The 19,629-nt window shown below is 44.7% G+C and overlaps 1 protein-coding gene across 3 annotated transcripts in view; it reads left to right on the top strand.

Moving 5' to 3' along the window:
- Window positions 1–19,468, top strand: part of ext1c (exostoses (multiple) 1c) — a 72,528-nt gene extending 53,060 nt beyond the window's left edge. For 2 of the 3 annotated variants that reach the window (XM_069516841.1, XM_069516842.1), the window contains exons 3-12: window positions 7,163–7,256; window positions 9,625–9,732; window positions 11,420–11,539; window positions 13,514–13,646; window positions 14,666–14,784; window positions 15,375–15,470; window positions 15,868–15,954; window positions 16,047–16,207; window positions 18,439–18,610; window positions 18,713–19,468. In XM_069516841.1, coding sequence (XP_069372942.1) covers window positions 7,163–7,256; window positions 9,625–9,732; window positions 11,420–11,539; window positions 13,514–13,646; window positions 14,666–14,784; window positions 15,375–15,470; window positions 15,868–15,954; window positions 16,047–16,207; window positions 18,439–18,610; window positions 18,713–18,898 — 1,276 coding nt within the window. In that variant the 3' untranslated portion in view covers window positions 18,899–19,468. Of the gene's footprint in view, window positions 1–7,162; window positions 7,257–9,624; window positions 9,733–11,419; window positions 11,540–13,513; window positions 13,647–14,665; window positions 14,785–15,374; window positions 15,471–15,867; window positions 15,955–16,046; window positions 16,208–18,438 lie in introns of all 3 variants that reach the window. The other variant, XM_069516840.1, reaches the window with a different exon arrangement.
- Window positions 19,469–19,629: the final 161 nt, after the last annotated feature.

Here is a 19,629-nt window from a genome sequence, read left to right as displayed (position 1 = left end):
AAGCTGCGGTCAAATTTCTGTTGTTGAGATAGTGATACTGTAGATCACCATCAAGGTACTGAAGGATGAGGAAGCAGAGTGAGAGAGTGAATAAGAAGATCACGAAGAAAAGAGTGATTGGAGGAGATGGCTTATCTGTCCATCTGCTCCAGAGGGCGAGGTAAATGTGTGTGTGTGTGTGTGTGTGTGTGTGTGTGTGTGTGTGTGTGTGTGTGTGTGTGTGTGTGAGAGAGAGAGAGAAAGTCCGTTCCTTACATGTGCATGCAACAGCTGCAGGACAGGATTTAACATCTGGGTGCACCTTCTCTTTCAAACACGATGGATTTAAATGAAATGAGACGAAAAGATACATGAAGACGGGAAGATAAGGAGAAAAAAGGAGGAGAAGAAGTGAAGATTATGGGCGATGCTGTTTCCATATCCCTGCACACAAAGACACTCCTCTCTCTCTCTCTCTCTCTCTCTCTCTCCCTCCTTTGGTTTCTCTCTCGCCCTCTCTATGTTTAATGTAAGCGGACACTAAAAGTCCTCATTCCTCTGCACGCTGAAATCCGAACTGTCTCTTTACCCTCCTGTCTTCCAGTCTGTCTCTCCCTGCATCTTTTTCCCCCCGTTAACATCTCATACTTTCCAATCTTCACAATTTAGGACACGGTATTGTCCACATAATAATTTTCTAACACTAAATACAGTATTCATTTCTTTCCTGACCCATTGCCTGCAGACAGAGCTGCAGTTCTGCGTCTCTCTCTCTCTCTCCTCCTGAATCCCAGAGGCTGCAGCAGCTGGCCACATACGGATTTCTCCCCATCTCCGTGTTTCTCATCTTCCATTTCTGTCTTTTCCCCCCCCCCCCCCCTCACCCTCTCAAATATTCTTTGCCCTCCTGCCACCTCACTGCATCTCATAGGCTGACACCCTCCAGTGCGTTGGCAGCTGCAGTCACACAGCCACAGTGAAGCATTTTATTTTACAGCCGTGGAGGAAGCATGCAGAGACGTTTTCACAATGCTACCTCGCTATCATACAGTTGTAATACAGCAGTGACGGCTTATTCTCAGTAGCTCTGGAACAGCATCAGCTCAATCCCAGGAACATAAAGGTAGATTTAAGAAGCTCGTAAGTTATATTATTCCAAACTTAACCTTTGGGTAAAAGAAAGGATAACTTTTGCATCTATTTTAGTTTTATTCTTGTGAGTGAAAGTGAAAATTTTAAGAATGAGAAGCTCTTAAATACAAAAATGAAATACTTTTTACTTGTATTTTGAAGGAGTAATTCGCGGTTTAGCTCTTGCGACATCAGTTTTTTCGCAGTAGCACAAACTCAAAATCAAGTCTATCAGCTCCAATAAAAAAAACACATATGGAAATCATAGGCATGGCAGCTTTAAAGTATCTTTTTCATTTATTTGTTCTACATATCTCTAGAATGTCCATCTTTTTCTTACAAGCTACCCATTCCTCTGTGTCAAGTAATTTCCCATTAACGGCGATTAATGCTCTGCTCTTCGACTGAGAATCTGAACCATGAAAATTCCACTGGTCGAACTCAGCTCAGTTTAGTAAGTGAATCTGAAATCTTAGTTACAACCACACTCTCAGCTCAAGTTGGTGGTGGAGGAACGCACGAATGAGGCTGCTAATGAAAAAAAATGTTAAAAATAAAAAGCAAATGAATGAATAAACTACTCAGTGTGAAGTATGAAATAACAGCTTGAAGCAATCAGCTAATGTAACCTGCTTCAGTGCTCCGATTTATTCTTGTTCTTTTTTTCCCCCTTTATTCATAAGTTTAATAGCAAACAAATGTAAAAGTTGTAAACATTTATAGATCCCAACTCATGATATTTAAAACTGCCTCCTTATATTTCTCAGTGAGTGATGGAGCAACAGTGTGTTCTGGTTTATAGCAATTTAAATTGCGCGTGTGTGCGTTGACATTATCAGAACACTTCAGGTCATGTTGGTGTACAGAGTATCGATGGCAGCCTGTTAGCGCTGTGGCGGCTAATCCATAACTTAGGTCAAACACACAGTTCACACACAAAGATGCTTGAACGCCCTCATGCTCTATTGACATCTGACCTTTTACAGGAAGTCAGCGTGGCGATCAACTGAGCAGAAGCCGCTGTCAATCAAGGAGCCTCCGCACCACCCCCGCTTCCCTCCACACGCTCACTCAGTCAATATTGGTTAAACAGGGAAGATGCTCAGACATGCACCAAACACCACATGTTCCAGAGGGAACTTTTCCTCTCTGTCCCAGGGTAAAAATTCCCAGGAAATGTCCGAGCGAGCCAAGTGGGCTTGTTGACGACACTTCTAACACGCAATGGACGGATGTCTCAGGATGAAAAAGAGGTGTCATGTTTGTAGGAGACGAATTTATCAGCCTGGACGGACATCGAGATTTTGAGAGCTTTGGGCCACATCGGTGTCAATGTGCCGTAAACAAAAATACGTGATTTTCCGAGGTGGAATTTCTGTCCAGCCTCCTGCTGCTCGACCCAGACATTATTCTGCTCTCTGTCCGAGTCACATGAAGGCAGCAGGGACAGAGGTGGAGACCGCGGGTGAGGAGCAGTCGTGTTTATTGGACGTAAAAACCTAAAATCATGGTCCAGACAAAATGAAGGGTGAGAGAAACTGTAACAGGGAGACGGGGAGTCGGGGAGGGACGGAGCTGACGGGTGTCTGTGCGAAGGAAAGCGATCAGGGGGGGGACGCTGCTGAGGAGAAGCAGATTTGCTTATCAGACAAACGCAAAACACACACACGCTCACACAAACAGACACTGTAGGCGACTCAGAGTGGTGCCGTCTTAGTAAACATAGCTTTGATGATAGGGGTATCACACGGATACACAATGCATGAAGAGAGACCGCTGTGCACTGTGTGTGTGTGTGTGTGTGTGTGTGTGTCTGAGAGAGAGAGAGAGATAGAGAGAGAAACATTGGGTGGGTGTGAGAAAATCCTGTGTCTGTCTGAGACAAAAATATGAGAAAAGACCAGAGGCCTAAATCGATGTGTGTGTGTGTGTGTGTGTGTGTGTGTGTGTGTGTGTGTGTGTGTGTCATAACAACCAATATTAGATGTTTAATATTTAACTGACTTCCTGGAACAGTGAGGTGGGGCGGAGCCATACGTACACATTAACACAAATGAATGCGTATAAACAATCAGGAAACTCCCCAGACAGGACACACAGTCCCTCCAGTGAGCTCTGGGTCTAACCTCTGTGATCTACGCCCTGAGTGGGGTCTGCCCAGAAAAACCTCCGTCCTATATTAAACGCCCGACCACTGGCTCCTCATGCAGAGAAAACTCATTGAGGCCGCTCGTATCTGCAACCTCGTCCTCCTCCGGAGCTCGGGACCGCAGGTTGGGTTCGAAACGTAGCTTGACTGCTACATTGAAAAGCTTTTCCTTGCAGCTCAGTCCGCACAGGAACAGTCTGGTGCAATGCCCCCCCCCCCCCCACTCCACTCCACTCCTGCATCGATCCCGCTCCATCTTCCCATCACTCCCGAGAACAAGACGCCAAGAAACTCCCCCTTGATTGGTTTTCATGTTTCAGTAGAATAGTAAACACCCTTATAGCTGCATGTTTACCCTCATGTATCCACAGTATTCATACACAACAACAATGTACTAGTATATCAACTGTGTAATATAATCCACCTCCACACACAGATCTGAGTTCGTTCACAACGAGGGCTTCCAGATAACAATCGTGCCAAACTGCCACCCAGCGCTCCCCCCTCCCCTCCCCTCCCCTCCCCCCTCTCTGGCGTTATAATGTAAGTGCAGGTCCATGCGGGTACATTACACATATTGTATGCATGCTTTCCCACATTAACATGCAGGGGGTCCAGCACGCACTGCATTCCTCGTCGTGCACAATACGAAACGACATGCGTGCAATCACATACACATTAATGCATGAGTCACTGTCTCTTCGCATGTTCTCGCCACCAGCTAACCCCCAACCGCAGATACACACTGACTCAGATATTTGTCGCATTTGTCACACGCACGATGCAAATGCTTTTTTTTTTTTTTTAGAGGTGGAACAGGCACTCTGTATATTTTTTCACTTTCTTCTTGTTTGTATTTGTGATATATGATAATACTGTGTATTCAATGAGATGATATATAAACTACCCACTGTATTTTGTTTAATATCTCGAGAGTATGAGGCTCACGCTGCTTAAATTACGAGTCTTTATGGGAATTTCCATCAACATGATGAGATGTGTCTTCATTCATCTGGTATTTGTGTGGATATTGTGTAATATGAACTATTTCTCTTTGGATTTCGCCGAAACTTTAGAATATAACAACATACATAATAGTCTTTCTTCTGTCTTTCATCAGTAAGTTTGTCACTTTGGACAAAAGTGTCCTGCAGAGAGCTGAACAGAAAAAGACAAAGAGATCCTGTGGACACTTCAAAACCTCGAGAAACGAAACCAACATGGTCTGAATAGCTAGAAGAGAGTCGACAGAAAGAATGGTTGGCTGGGGCTCACTGCAAGAGAGGATCTTTTTTGGAAAATCTATATACTCCTAATGTTTGTAGAGCCTCTGGAATCTTTGTTTTGTCTGAAGCAAAAAATATTTACTTAATAATAGAAAAAGAAAAAGCAGGGAGGCAGGAAGAAGGAGTCTAGTGCTCTTGAAAACTGACTGAAATCAATTATTAAAATTGTTTCTGTTTTCAGTTTTTCTCTCCATCATCTACTTGATCAACTGCCAGTTGTTTCAGCTCTGATGTGTGCGAAGCAACCTTTTAATACGCAGACACACATTCGAACACGGACCAGGAGATTTGCCGTTGTGCAATAATCCAGGACATATTCGAACGCACACACAAACCGCAACTACCCTGCAACTTTTGTTTTCTCAGTGTGACAGAGCACACAAACAAAAACCTGCAGACTCAAAGGAAAAACGCTGAGACAAAGGGCAGAGGGGAAGAAAAGAGGGAGAGAGGGAGAGAGGGAGGGAGCACGGAGGAGAGTGAAGGAGAGACGCAGCAGCAGCAGCAGGCCCAGTCGTTTGTTGTTAGAGACAAAGTGCTGTTAAATGATTTATTTGTTCCCTGCATTTACTGTAAGTACAATCCCTCATTAAAGAACAGCAGCAGGCAGAGCAGCCAGCAGACTGCTGGATCTGCAGACAGGCGCTCTCACATGCAAGCACACACACACTCACAGACACACACACACACCACCTCATGCACAAGCTGACTTGCAGTTTTGCATTATCAAGCGCACACAAACAGCAGGCCCAGAGACAAAAGTGGTTCAGACGAGACGACTCACTTCATGCAGAGCCCCACTGTTCAACATTATGCACGACACATGCTAACATACATTAACATGTACAACCTACACACATGCATACACACAGACACATAACCGGGAAGATACTAATATATTCTCTTCCCACACACAATATACTGCAGGAGAAGTAAATATATTTACTTTTGAAAGCAACACACACTCAGTCACACACACTCTCTTTCAAACATGAATCCACAGAGGAGTTGTACGTCTTTGCAGAAGCCATCTACGCGTCCATTTGCTCACGTATATCGAACCGCCAAGTGTTGACCCTGAGCTCAGATCAACATTTGGAAACAAAAATCCCTCGGGAATACGTCGTGCAAATCTGCAAACAGTCAAGATGGATATTTTTCGCCTGGAGATTAATTTTGAGATGTACATCAACGCTCCACGCTGCAGATTTAAACTGCTGCAGATGATCCATCACCCGCCCACGCACACATGTACAGCAGCAGCGATGGCAAAGCTCTATCAACAGGTGGAGGAATATCACAGCAGATCCATAGCTAATGTCCTGAACAGGGCTGCCTTTCTGCCAACTGATGCCAGCGTCTGTGCTTGCATTCATGTGTTTTGACACATTTATATTGAATGCACTTTCGCACAGTGACAAGCATTCAGTTCTGGACGTCCAGAGTGTAGGGATGTTAATTAATTCCAACATCAGCAGTGAAATCCTAATTTTCTCATGCAGGGAGCAGGAGAGAGGCCTGCGTCTCATCACTCACGGAGGGTTAAATAAATGACTGAGAAGATTAATGGCAGGCGTATTTCACTCTGACGTTCCTTCTGCAAATAAACAAGCGGAGGGCTGCATGGAGAAAAAACCGCAGGGGGGCTGAGGAGGAGGGCGAGGAGGGGAGCGGAGTAAGACCTACAGCGAGAAGCGGGGTGGAATGATGAGATGAGGAGGAACAAGCGAGAGGGGGAAAGTTGAACTCTCCCATAAGAGGCTGTTTGTTTCCTAATCTGTTTACTCCTCTTTACCACGAGGCCGTTACACCACTCGTCCGCTGCTGTTCCACTCAGCGGATGAAGGAGAGCTTTGACTCAGAGGTTTCCACTCTGCTTTTTTAAAAAAAGATTTATTTACACGACGCAAGTATGAAACATGAGAATGAAGTGGTGCAGCCTACGGGGGGAGAAGGTCACTTTCTTACTTTGGCACAAGTTCACACTGTCTTGTTTACAACACATATCAGTAGAGAACTGGGATTAAGGCATATTTACTCATGCGCTCAGTGATGGATATATTTTACAAAGTACAGTAGCTGTCTGTAGTTGTGCCAACATGCGAGTGGAGGGGGGGAAAAAAATTGGGAAGATTTATGACGGCACATAATCGGAGCCGTTATGAGTAAATATCAGCAATGAAAAGCCGAACAAATCCTGTTTTATGTGTGACAGCAGCTGAATATCACGTATCAGAGGGAGTGTGCGTTGCCACGCTCGAGGCTGATTATCAGATACGTGTGCAGTCGTTTGGTCATTTTAATCGATTGTTCACATTTCCTTATTTTAAGAGTTGCATTGGAAATATACTCAGATCTGACTATCTGACACATTTTCATGCAGTTATAGACTTTTTAAAAGTCCAACTTATCTCTGATTAGGACTCTTGGCTCCACATTTATATTTCTTTCTTCACAATCAATCACCAGATACGTTGTGACGCTGGGATTCTGTGTCCTTTTTCATTGAGTGTTCACCTTTAAACCTTTTTTTTTTCCTTTATAAATGCTTTGCTGCGTCCTTTTAAAACAATATATATAGTGTATGTTAATGAATTATTACTCTGCTCTTTTTCAGGTTTGATTACCAGGAGCTCCTCCACAACTCCACCTTCTGTTTGGTGCCTCGAGGTCGACGCCTGGGCTCCTTCCGCTTCCTGGAGTCACTACAGGTAAATATACATGGTCTCAGACATTTGAACCCCACTATAGAAAATGCCCCATCAACAGTTTGCTTTTCTCTGCATTGACAAACTGCATTAATCCTGCATGAGAACGCTGGACTGTGTCTCCAGCTAACCTCGACATGCTTCCTCCCAACACAGCAATCACACAAAAACAATAGCTGCAGCATTTCCCTCTGCACAACACTGTAAACTGCACTTCCACACGAAACAGGCGTATTCCACCTAGATCCAGTTTATACTCAGTTAAATCAGCATGGAAGTTCACAGGATGCAGAATGTTTATATATATTAGTCTACTGGTTATCGACACCTTAATGGTCACATCTGCAAGTGTTTTCCCAGGATCATTGTGTTGAGCGCAGATCTCGCCATAAAGGCTTTATTTGCTGTGAGCGAGGCCTTTTAAACTGAAACGGGTCCATTAACGTCTACGTGGAGCCCCCCACACACACACAGACACACACACACACACACACACACACACACACACTTGAGGCACAAACGCTGGAATCATTAGTTTGACTCCATCAGTGAATTGTGCACAAACGATGACGAGACCGCAGGCGGCGGAGCGAGAGTTTAAACAGTTTAAAGCCGTCAGTCTGTACTTCTCTCTCTCTCGCCACCACCCAAGTCGACAGCCTCACACCAGTGCAGGAAGCAGTAGTGGCTGTTTTTAGATTTGCAGAACACTGAACTCCCCGGCTGCTACAGGGTTCCCTGGCCGCACTGCTCTCCAGGGCTGCGTGTGCGTGCGTGTGTGTGTGCGCGTTCCGGAAGCATCCATACAAGTGGCAGTCTGCCCCACCGCCGATGTCTGCTGAATGGACAAATCCACACACAACCCACTTGGCTTGGCAGCAGGCATGGAGTCATGGTCCCGTTCTCCTCCTGTCTCCTCTCTTTTTTCACCCTCTCTCTCGCTCCCTGCTTCCACCTCTCTTTTTTTTTTTTACTCCATTCAAGCCTCTTTTCGATCATATATGGGGTTTTTGTTTTTTGATGCCAGCCAAGCCCACAAAAGAACTGGCACTTCCCAGCGTGGTGGCTACCTTAGTGCCAGTCTTCCAATATACACAGAGACACATTTCCTCTCCTCCTCATACACGTTTGCCCAAAATCTCCCCTTTTCACCTCCCAATGCAAACAACACCCCCCACAAAAAAACTACAGAGCACACAGGCTTTCATATTACCCTACCCTACCCTACCTCCAGGCAGCAGGGCGCTTGAAATGTTTGAAACTCACCCTCAGAGTGCCTCACCTCTGGGGAATGAGACTCAGGCAAGGCCTTGGGCTGCATTTCAAATTTAGAGGCATTGGATTATCACTCCGAGAGTCTTCGTGTGACCTTGTTCTAACCTCAGGCCGACACGGACACATGCGCACGCACGCACATACAAGTCCTCCTATTAGCTCGAGTGTCCTTCAGCAGGTCTGTTCTCAGATGAAATGCAGGAGCATGGACGGGGCCACCGGAGAATGTTTGATCTCCCCCATTTTGGCTGCTGCTGCTCTCTGGTGGTTTAATTAGAAAAAAAAAAAGTAACACCCAGACACATCAACAGTCCAGACCACAAGTCGAAAGAGGACGAGAGCAGGATGGGATGAGAGCGCGGCGGAGAGAAATGGAAAAGGGGAGTACAGAGGGAAAAAGTGATAGACGTACAGAGAGGAGGGAGACCAAGGGAGGCCTCGGAAAAGCAGAAAATGTGGAACAACATCAAAAAGCTGTCAGCGAGTGAGGGGATAAGGCAACATCAAAAATCAACTTCAATAAAGCATGATGTCTCCACATACAGAGGAGCTCCTTCTTACTCTCCTCTCATCCCTGCATCCTGCGCTCCTTCCCCTCACTTTACCTGCCTCCCTGCATGTGTCCCTCTGTAGCTGCACCTAATTAGTACACGGAGTCAGCACCTGTCAGCCACATCTGTGTACGCATGTTTCTGAGTGACAGTCTTTGACAAACCCCCCCGGGGAATCCTGGGAAAGGACAGATAGGAGGTATTGCTCATTCCAGCTACCCTATAGGGATGTTGCACACGCACACACAGTCGTCTGCACACAAGAGCATTGATCATATTACTTGTGATATCACAGTGCCAAGCAGCTGGGACTGAGCTCACACAGATTGTATTATTTTCATGCAGTTGTGGTTTGTACTGTTGTGTTTAATTGCCAAAGAGGAGCTGAGCTGGAAGGAGCCCAGTCAAAACTGCAGCTGATCAAAGCACAAGAGATGTACATGGATTTCCCCCCCCCTTTGTTCTACACACATCAGTTGGTATATCACCATCAGTGTCTCTGTCAGACTCCCTAAATTCTCACATGTGTGTGTGTGTGTGTTCAGGCGGCGTGTATCCCCGTGTTGCTGAGTAACGGTTGGGAGCTGCCGTTTTCAGACATCATACAGTGGAACCAGGCCGTTATCGAGGGAGACGAGAGATTACTGCTGCAGGTAACACGACTCAACGCTGAGACACACAATCATACACACGTGCACAGTTGTCCGGCAAATCCAGTCCAACATTTGTAAACACCAGCTAAGGCTACTCACGCCTGTTTGATGCTTGTTTAAACCTCTTGTTTTATACCCGGGGGATATATATATATTTCAAAAATGGTTTAATGTTGTTGATGTTGTTATGTCGTTATGACAAAGATATATAATTTAGGCTTGATGTTTCAGAGTTTAACCATAAACTCTATAATTGAGTTGACGTGATAGTAGTTATTCCATTTGAGTGGAGACAATGAATGACTTGGTTCATTTAGTTTTTTTCTGTGATATCATCATGGTTTTACTACCAGCATCAGCTTCTCGCTTCACATCCATTATTTTTGTGTGAAGGTCTGGAATAAAGATGGTGGGTGTGAAAACGCTGCTTTAGAAACACCCAAGCTGTGGCTGTAAATGCTCAGCGCTGCGGCTCGTTCTAAAACCAGAATTCCCTCTTTTCTATTTTTCAGAAGTCAAAACAAGAGACGGATAAAATACTGAGTTTTTGCAGTTTCCTGCTTCGTGTGGTTATTTTCGGATTCAAGGCCAATATATCCCTGTTTACATCGTAGCTAAACAAAGAGGTTCACTGGGTTTAAATGTAATCATGTTCACTGGGAAACATCCACCACGCAAGGCTACAAAGCATTACCTGTATCAAACAGCGTGGTTACAGGTTGAGGCCCTGTGAGATCAAATAGAAGCCTTAATCCAGCTTCAGTTGAAAATCAGCCGTCCTCTGTGTCCGTCTCTTCTCACACAGACGAGCACAAATACACACAATGAGCGAGTAAAGCCGGCTCACTCTCAGCTACATCCCTTATCTCTCTCCCCTCGCACAAATTACATCATGTCTCCTCTGCATTGATTCACTTCGATCTCCACCAATAGCAGACATGAACTGACATTCAGCTAATGAACAGGAGCGGGCTCCGAGAGCTCAGACTCACATGCACAAGAAATATTCACACAGTCTGTGATCTGAGGTTAATGAGAGTGAGTGTGGGAGGACACGTCAGAGGAACAGAGGACGACTCCAGGGAAGCCGTCCTCCACGTGCACTTCAGGGGAAGAAGGAAAAAGGGGGGAAGGATAGTGAAAAAAGAGAAGTTGAAGTTGTGAAACGCAGATGAAGGGAGGTGTCTGAAGAGAAACAGAGAGTCTGACAGAACAAGGCGAGAATTTAAAAACTACAGGAAAAAGGTTTAGCGGCCTGTCGTCTCCTTTTACTACTGTTCTGCAAATCTGTAAGTGCGTTGGCTGCGTGAAGACTAAAGAATTTAAAGGAGTCAAACGCTCCCACTTTCCTCGGTTCAACGTGACTTTCATCCACTTGGATTGAGCCGCCGAGCTTTACTCTCAAAGTGATGAAATCAATTTTGGTGATTTACTCGAAAACCCCAGATAAAGTCCTTTCTAATTAAGGTCTAATTATGTGAACAACAGCTCCATGTTAAATGTTTTCTTAGGGGCTGAAATTAAACATCCACTCAGTTGGATTTATGCAGTTTTGATCACTTAAATGCCATTTCTCCTCTTTCTCTCTTTTCATGTCTCGCTTTAATCCAAGTAAAACTCTCCGGCTCTTCTTCTTTCTTCTTTCTCATTTCCGTGTCTGAATCCCCCCCCCTTCCTTTCTCTTTAGGTGCCCTCCACAGTGAGAGCGGTTGGGAACGAGCGAGTCCTGGCCCTCCGGCAGAGGACGCAGATGCTGTGGGAAGCTTACTTCTCCTCCGTGGACAAGATCGTCCTCACCACGCTGGAGGTCAGCTTCCACACACCAAGCGTAAAGGCTCGGTCGCACCGCAGGGTGACACGGCACAATTCGTTTTTCAAAAGATATTGTTCGGGGGAAGTGCGGGGGCCATGTTCACATTATATAGTTCAGAGTCTTCTCTGTATTCAAATAACCAGCGGAGTGTGACTACGAGGAAACGACTCTACCTCTGACTTTATTTATATATATAGGAGTTTATGTTCTTAATCTGTAGTTTCAAGTCCTCTTCAATACAACATGAGGTTCATTGTATTAACTATGGTCACGTCGAGAGTCAAAAAGACGATAAAGCATTGAGGATATCGTCTGATTGTTTCCAGTACCGTCGATTCCTTTCTTAAAAACTGCTGCTCTCTCGTTGAGCAGTTTGTACTTGAACAAAGGAGGGAGATGAACTATACACGACTCGTTCTATTATTTCAAATGCTCCGTTCACACTGAGGTCAGCAGCTTTAAGACGGTTTAAAACTGGTCATAAAGACGGAACTCACAGGAAAAAACATCTTTGGAATGAATCTTGCTGCAGAAATAAAGCTTTCTTAAATGCTGAAGTCAAACCTTCACACACTCATGCAGCCAAACCTACGCTTTCATCACCAGCACCAGCCGCCCCCCCCCCAAACTAAAGGCAATGTCGCTTTTGGCTACCGAGCATGGACCAGAAACCCAATTGGAATATTTTACAGCTCTCAGCATTTCTGCTACCATACAATTCTGCTCAGAAATATGCAGCACCCTTCCCTTTCCAGTGAAAACATCTACACACAAAAAAGCCACTGCTCTAAACACAGGTTTTCTGTTGAGCACACAGCCACGGCTGCTACCTCTCTGCAGTTTACAGCCTGTGTGCTATCATCAGCCCTCAGAGAGCCTTTCCAACAGAGTCCTCACATCTGAGTCAAACCAACCTTCTATCGTTATGATTACGGGGTTGGATCCTGGCCCGCGCTCTATATTTTCAACTCTTTTAGTATCTCGGCTTTGTGTCGCACTGAGGGTCTGCTGAACATTTTCAAAGCAGCGCACATCCGATCTGCCTCCAGTCTCGGAGAAATCCCCTAATGTATAGAGATGATATATCATTACATCGCAAATATCAGTCTCAACCTGCCACTTTCTACCTCGGTGCTCGGCATCATCAGACGGAGAGAAATGTTTTCAACGCTACAGAAGTTCAGAAGAAGTTCAGGATTTGAAAGAGTCATTTTAATTTACAGACGAGACGGAGAAGTGTTTGGATTATTTTTCCGAGGTTGTGCGTCCAGCGTAGCTCACACAGTATCTTTCTCCCTTCATTTCCCTTTTTTTTTCTTTTAAGAAATGTGCTTCAAAGGTATTTGCTGCGGCTAAGAGAAAGTCATTTGAAGGTTAACCCCCAGGTTAGATGAGGCATGAAAGGAAATAACCCTCTGTTGGTTTTTTTACACACTCATACGCTGCCAATGTCAATTTTAGCACATAAAAATGTGGCAAAACAACCGATTTAACAGAAATCTGAGGAAATCACACAGCGAGTGTTAAGGCTTTGCACTCTTAGGTTTCTAAAGGCAAGTCTGGCAGGCCCTGGTGTATTTGCCACTGGGAATTTATGCTAGAGATAATAAAGGAGAGGTTCTGGAGGTTGGTGATAAGCTGCTTATATACATACAGCATGCAGAGGGGAACCTCTTTCCTTCGGGAGCCAGCTGTGCAGTCAGCCTGAGGTCAGTGAGGCAGAGGACTCCAGAGGGTCGCTGCTGCGTGGACACCTCCTGTTGACGTAGAATGGGAAGTGCACAGAACATTAGCTTTAATATGCACACACGTGTGTGGCAGGACTGGTGTCTGTGGCACAGTGGTGTTTGCATGAAGCTCCGAGACTCCGAGAGATCTTCCAGCTTTTAAATAAATTTGCCTCTCTCTGCTTCTCACATCGCAGCTCCTGTCCAACCACTGCCATTTCTTTTGTGTGTCTCTTCCCAGATCATTAAGGACCGCGTGTTCTCTCACATATCGAGGAATAAGTACATGTGGAACTCGCTGCCGGGGGGTCTGCTCGTCCTGCCGGAGTACTCCACTCACCTCGCACACTTCCCTTTCTACTACCTGGGATTAGGTAAACATGCACTCGGTACAAACAGGTCTGCTCAACACACAAATTATGATTAAACATTAGGATGGCGATGAGATGATTAGAGCTGTGGTACTAGAGATGAGTAATCAACTTTACCCAGCAAAACACAATCAAATATTTACCCAACTCATAGTCTGCATTGGATTTAATTTGGGATTTAGTTCTGGAATACTGATGAATATACAATATGAATCCATTTTAAAAGCCACTATCAGTAAATCTTAACAAGACATTCTCACATTTGATGGTAAATGTTTTTGGGCTCTATCTGACAGGGTCTTTTATTCTTTTATGAATGTATTTTGTGTTATTTATTATTTGTGAAGCACTTTGTTTTGAGAAGTGCTACATAAATAAAGATATTATTAATATTGTAAATAGCAAATGCACTTGCACCCAACAAAGTCCTGCTCTGAGGTCAGTCACACAGTATCACTGTTATTCTACGGCTGCATTATGTAGATAGTAGTAGTTGTAAAATGTGCCCACAGAGGCAGGTGCACGAGCTCCCACTCTCGGCTTGTCACACTCACAGATGGTCTGCTCTCGCCTGAAGTGAAATCGTTTCCTCGGCAGAGAAGCTCTTTCCATTACTACCCTGCAAACCCAACATTATAATATCAATCCACCAAGGTGCAAGCACACCTGGTATTACAGGGAATGAGAGATGGCACTCTGGCTGGTTTACTGCACTCCGAACACACCCGTGATTAATTACGAGACTAAGTACAACCTTTCTGAACCGTGCACCTGGCACAGAGACCTTTTTCCTCTGCCTTTAAAATATGCAAAAGTGGATTTGGACAAGAATTGAATGCACTTTAGACCGTGTGCTCAGATATAGGTATAGTCTGGAAAGTTGGATTCAGCAGAATCCGTTGCACCAGAAATGCATATTCATAAAATACGCACACAGTGGCTTTAAACTGTTTCGATGGAATAATATATAAATACTCTGATATATTTCTTCTCCCATTGTTTTTTTTGGTGACCTCACCCAGGGATCAGTCCAGGTCAGGAGTTCACTGCTGTCATACATGCCGTCTCCCCATTGGTCTCCCAGTCTCAGCCAATCATGAAGCTGCTTCAGGTGGTCTCCAAGTCAAAGTACTGCTCGCAGGTAAATAAGACAAACGCTAAGAGTTTGTGAAATCACCAGACAGCCCACCACTCAGAGAATAATGTACCCAAAATAAAAGAGGTTATCGCTCTTCAACTCGTTTGAGTACAGTCATAACACCGGTCTTCTTTGAAATGTGACTCTTTAAATGTTACGACCAAAACGTCAGGATGAGTATAAAGGAAACTGAAGCTCTGTTACTGAGACACAAACCTGATAGAAATGTCGGTATTTCTTGCCTTTGCAATTAAAAGAGGGGAATACAAGTCCTGGAGGTTCCTCTGGAGCCACAGCAACAAGTCTGAACAAAGTCTGTGTTGACAGCTGTTGCAGTTATTTGATCCTAAAATGATTTACACACTTAGAATCAGGAAACCTAGAGCTTTCAAACAAAGTATAATTTGTCAAGGTTGTGTGAAGTTGCAGTGGAGCACAGATGAAAACAGACCTTTAGGTAGCACACACACGATCTGCCATACTAAGGAGGCGGACCTCTGCCAACACCTTTGATTGATGTCAACGTGTTATTTCTGATTAATCTGATGCATCTGTGTACGTGTTGTGTTAAATTCCCTCCCCTGCTGCTGCAGATCATCATTCTCTGGAACAGCGAGAAGCCGCCTCCGAGTCGGAGCAAATGGCCTCCCATGCCGGTCCCTCTCACTGTGACAGACGGCAGGAGGAAGGTGAGGCCTGGCGCCGCTCACACTGAAGCCCACGCTGACGTCTGAGTGACAAACTGTCAGTTGCTCAGTTTGTTTCTGCGTCTGCGATTCTTCCATATCTCCGACTGGTCTCTTCTCCTTGATGTCTATTTTTCTACGTCTCTCTCTCCCCCCCCTCTCCATCTGACATGTCCACTGATCCATGGGGCGTTTGCTTTTTATAAATGTCACTCATCCTCCATCTTCTTCTCACTATCTCTGTCTCTTTTTCCATCTACTCTCACTCATCTCAGTCGCTCAACATGATTTACTGCAACATGATCATCCCTCGCTCGCCCTCCAAATCTCTCCAAGCACACATCAGACAACACAGCCTACAGTGGCAGAACTAAGATTTATTACTGTACTTCTCTCGCAGACCACCAGTCGGTTCCTACCTCACGTTGCCATAGAGACAGAGGCAGTGCTGAGTCTGGACGAGGATACGGTCCTGCTGACCAGCGAGGTATGTGTCAGCGCTCTGCACACACAAAAAGAAAATCAATACTTCTGGAAAAGTTGCAACGATATCCAAGTTTTTCGTGTCTGCACTTGTAGGTGAACTTTGCCTTCTTGGTGTGGCGGAGTTTCCCCGAGCGGATCGTGGGCTACCCTCCCAGGAGCCACTTCTGGGACCCCCTGAAGCACGCCTGGGGCTACACCTCTAAGTGGACCAACGACTACTCCATCGTTCTGACCGGAGCCGCCTTCTACCACAGGTTCAACAACACTTTGTAGAAAAAGCAAACGCAATTAAGAGCTTCTCATTGTGGCTTTTTTTAAAATGTACTTCAAGTTAAGGTTAACTGGTGATTTTATAATTCACTGTACTTTGTTTTAATTATTTACTTATAAAAAGCAGGGATGCAGATACCTATTTTTAGACCATAGTCTGTATATAAAGATGGACATCATGTAAACTCCCAACAGTGAAGCCAGATCCTCTTGTTTGCCCCCTGGTGGCCGGCTGCAGTCGAGGTCCATGTTAGTGGAAGGACCAAACAAAGAGGTCATCAAATAATTTTTTGTCAGAGATGATTTCTATCCGGTTGTTCTCATCAAACTTTGTTCAAATGCTAATTTTACCGGTAAGATTTAAATTTTGATGCCAATAAACAGAGTGAAACGTCCTGACAGACAACTGAGAGAGCACGAATCAGCAGGACCTCGCTTCCAGGGCTCCATTTCCTGATTGCTACTGCGACACACGAGGAATTTACTTTTGCGTTTGGTGGATGACAAACATCATTAGTGGAAAAAAATAGATGAGAAGATAGAACAAAGAAAGAAGCAAGTTCTGTTGTTCAAGGAGAAAGACAAACACAGGAACCTGAAGTACAAGAGTGAAAATCTACACCATATGATTAAATACATGAAAACTAAGGTTGTTTTAACCACCTGAAAAGAATCAAACAGAAATGAATATCAAAGAAAACTACAAGGATGATCTGAGAGCACATTCCTCTGCCAGGGCGACAATCTTCAGTGAAAATAGGTTCCGTAGTTTTTGAGCAGTCCTGCTGACAAACAGCTGTGAAAACCGAACGTCCTTGACAGAGGTAATAACATGCATAAAATACAAAATAAGGTGAATTACTACAAAATAAAAGCACTTACTGCATAAGTGAGGCCCAGCAGTATTTTTTTTTTAGGACTCATCAGCATTACCTTAAACGTCCTGTCTCACCACTTAAACATAAAATAGCTCAGTTTAAATATACCTCGCTATTTCTGAAGTGACAGTCCTGCAATAAAACTCCTCTCTTGAAAACTCAAGGGAAAAGGGAACATATGCATTAAACCACAGGTTGGCTGTGCTCTATGAATATCAAACCCCACTGGTGGTGAAACAGTTAAACTGTCCCAGATACATATCATCAACATACATCACACCGTCTGCTCTTCCCTGTAGATGTTTCCATGGCTGTTACCATAAAGCTGCTGGTTTCCTGACCTCCACTTTATTCTGCGTGATACACTTTTGTATTTATGGTGTTCACAAGGTTCGCCTGTCGCTGTCGATTTACTCTGTGAGTGCAAGTGGAAAAGCCTGAAATTATGATGAGACAGTGGTAACAGTGAGACCGAGCACCGAGGTTTTCACACTGTCGACAGATGTGAGGAAATAATCCTGCCAGAGAAATAACAGTGAAAATGTGTAATGGAGAGAAATTCGGTGGCAGGGTGAGAAACCAGCCGCTTATGAATTTGTCAAACCCTATTTTCTCTAACACATTCCAGTACTTTGTGTTTAGCTAAGGATGAGCCTATATAAGACGTTTGAAACGCTCAGTGATCCTGTAGATCTGGTTGCTGCCAAGAAGCTTTTTCCAGAATAAATGTTGCAGAAAACGTGTATTGATTTGAGACGTCACCGTCCGACATCTGGCAGCACTGTACGAATGATAAGGAGCCGTAACGTGGGGCTACAATAGACACAACAAGACAACCTTTGACAACAAGGAAAAACAGAGAGTGCCTTTTCTGCTCCGAGAAACTTTCACGTCACCAGGTTTTTGATGTCCTGATAAAACTTTTATTGACCCAGTACTTACATTCTCTTTTATCAGATGGTTTTCTACTGAAGTGAAACAGAAAAATGTTCTAACAGAGGGCGGTAAACGTCGGCAGTAAAACCGAATGTTGAGCCATTCAACAGAGAAGTCTGTTTGTTGTGTTTAAAAAAAAACATCTGTCTCACAAAGAAGGCAGCGAACTTTTTGTGTTGCCCATAATTTAACTTTTACCTCCATGAAGGAGGTTCGATTTTAACCTGTGTTAAAACTATGTGAACATTTTCTCACTTTGCTTAATGACAAGTAGTAATTCCAATTTCTTCTTTTATATTTATAGTATAAGAACTAAACAATCGCACATAGGATTGTTTGGCCTTGGTGGAGCTAGACACTGTACTTCTTTCTCATATTCTGATAACACCCCTGCCCCACAGATACTACCACCACCTGTTCTCCCACTACCTGCCCCAGTCTCTGCGGACTCTGGTGGATCGCACGTCCAACTGTGAGGACATCCTGATGAACTTCCTGGTCTCTGCTGTAACTCACCTGCCACCGATCAAAGTGGCTCAAAGGAAGCAGTACAAAGAGCTGCCAAGTCCACAGGTGGGTAGACCGTACATCTTACTCGCCCGAGTCTGCAAACGCTGCTTGCTCAGATGTCAGGACTGGATGGTTGCTGAGGGTGTCTTTTTATTTTATTTTCAGGGTGCGAAGAGCGTCCCCTGGGCCAATCCCGAGCACTTCAACCAGCGGCAGGAGTGCGTCAACACCTTCGCCAACTGGTTTGGCTACATGCCCCTGGTTCACTCTCAGTTTCGCTTGGACCCCGTGCTCTTCAAAGATCAAGTGTCTGTCCTTCGCAAGAAATACAAAGACCTGGAGAGGGCGTGAAAGTGACAGAGAGAATGGGGGAACATGGGAGGTCTGGGCTAGTGGCCTTTCGGACAGACAATTGGACCGATCGCTGGTGGGCAGTCAAGAAGTGGAACTCAAGGACTGTCTGGGATGTGGAGAAGATGGCCTGCATCATGGACAATCATCAGGCAGACCCAGGTGGACTGTTCTGGAATATATACATCTAGAAATGAAGAGAGAGGGCCTTTACAGTTTGAAAGGAGAATCCAAATGATTCTCTCCACCTCTGTGGGTGTGGTAGGACCACAAAGGACAAAATCCAGGGGCCTTGAGAGAGTCCCTGTGAACGGGCCTCTCACTGAGAAAGGACAATCTCTACTGGACAGCAGGAACACGAGTGAACACTCCTCAGTGCTATTGCGGTGACAATAAGAAGGAAAAACCTATCTCATGCCAGAAGCCCCTATGGGACTGGTACTGCAGCCATGCACTCTGGCTATCAATGTGTCTCTCAACGTTATTGTGCAGGGACTGTTGCCAAGGAAACTGATCATTTCACGTCAAAATGCTAAGTGTAAAACCAATAAAATGGTTTGTAAATGCAAACTCTGGCAAGGTGCCTGAGATCGTTCAAGTTTTTCCTCTCCTCACTTGACACACAGCCTCCATTAACATAAGTGGAGGACATACATACATTCAGTGGAGAAGATGGAAACTGAGCTTCATGATATATTTTTTTTTACAGAAAAAGAAATCTGCCAGGATCG

Source organism: Paralichthys olivaceus, chromosome 20 (genome assembly GCF_024713975.1).
Source record: "Paralichthys olivaceus isolate ysfri-2021 chromosome 20, ASM2471397v2, whole genome shotgun sequence".
Classification (NCBI taxonomy): domain Eukaryota; kingdom Metazoa; phylum Chordata; class Actinopteri; order Pleuronectiformes; family Paralichthyidae; genus Paralichthys; species Paralichthys olivaceus.
Note: the sequence above shows the minus strand (reverse complement) of the source record. Positions and strands in the feature narration are given on the sequence as shown.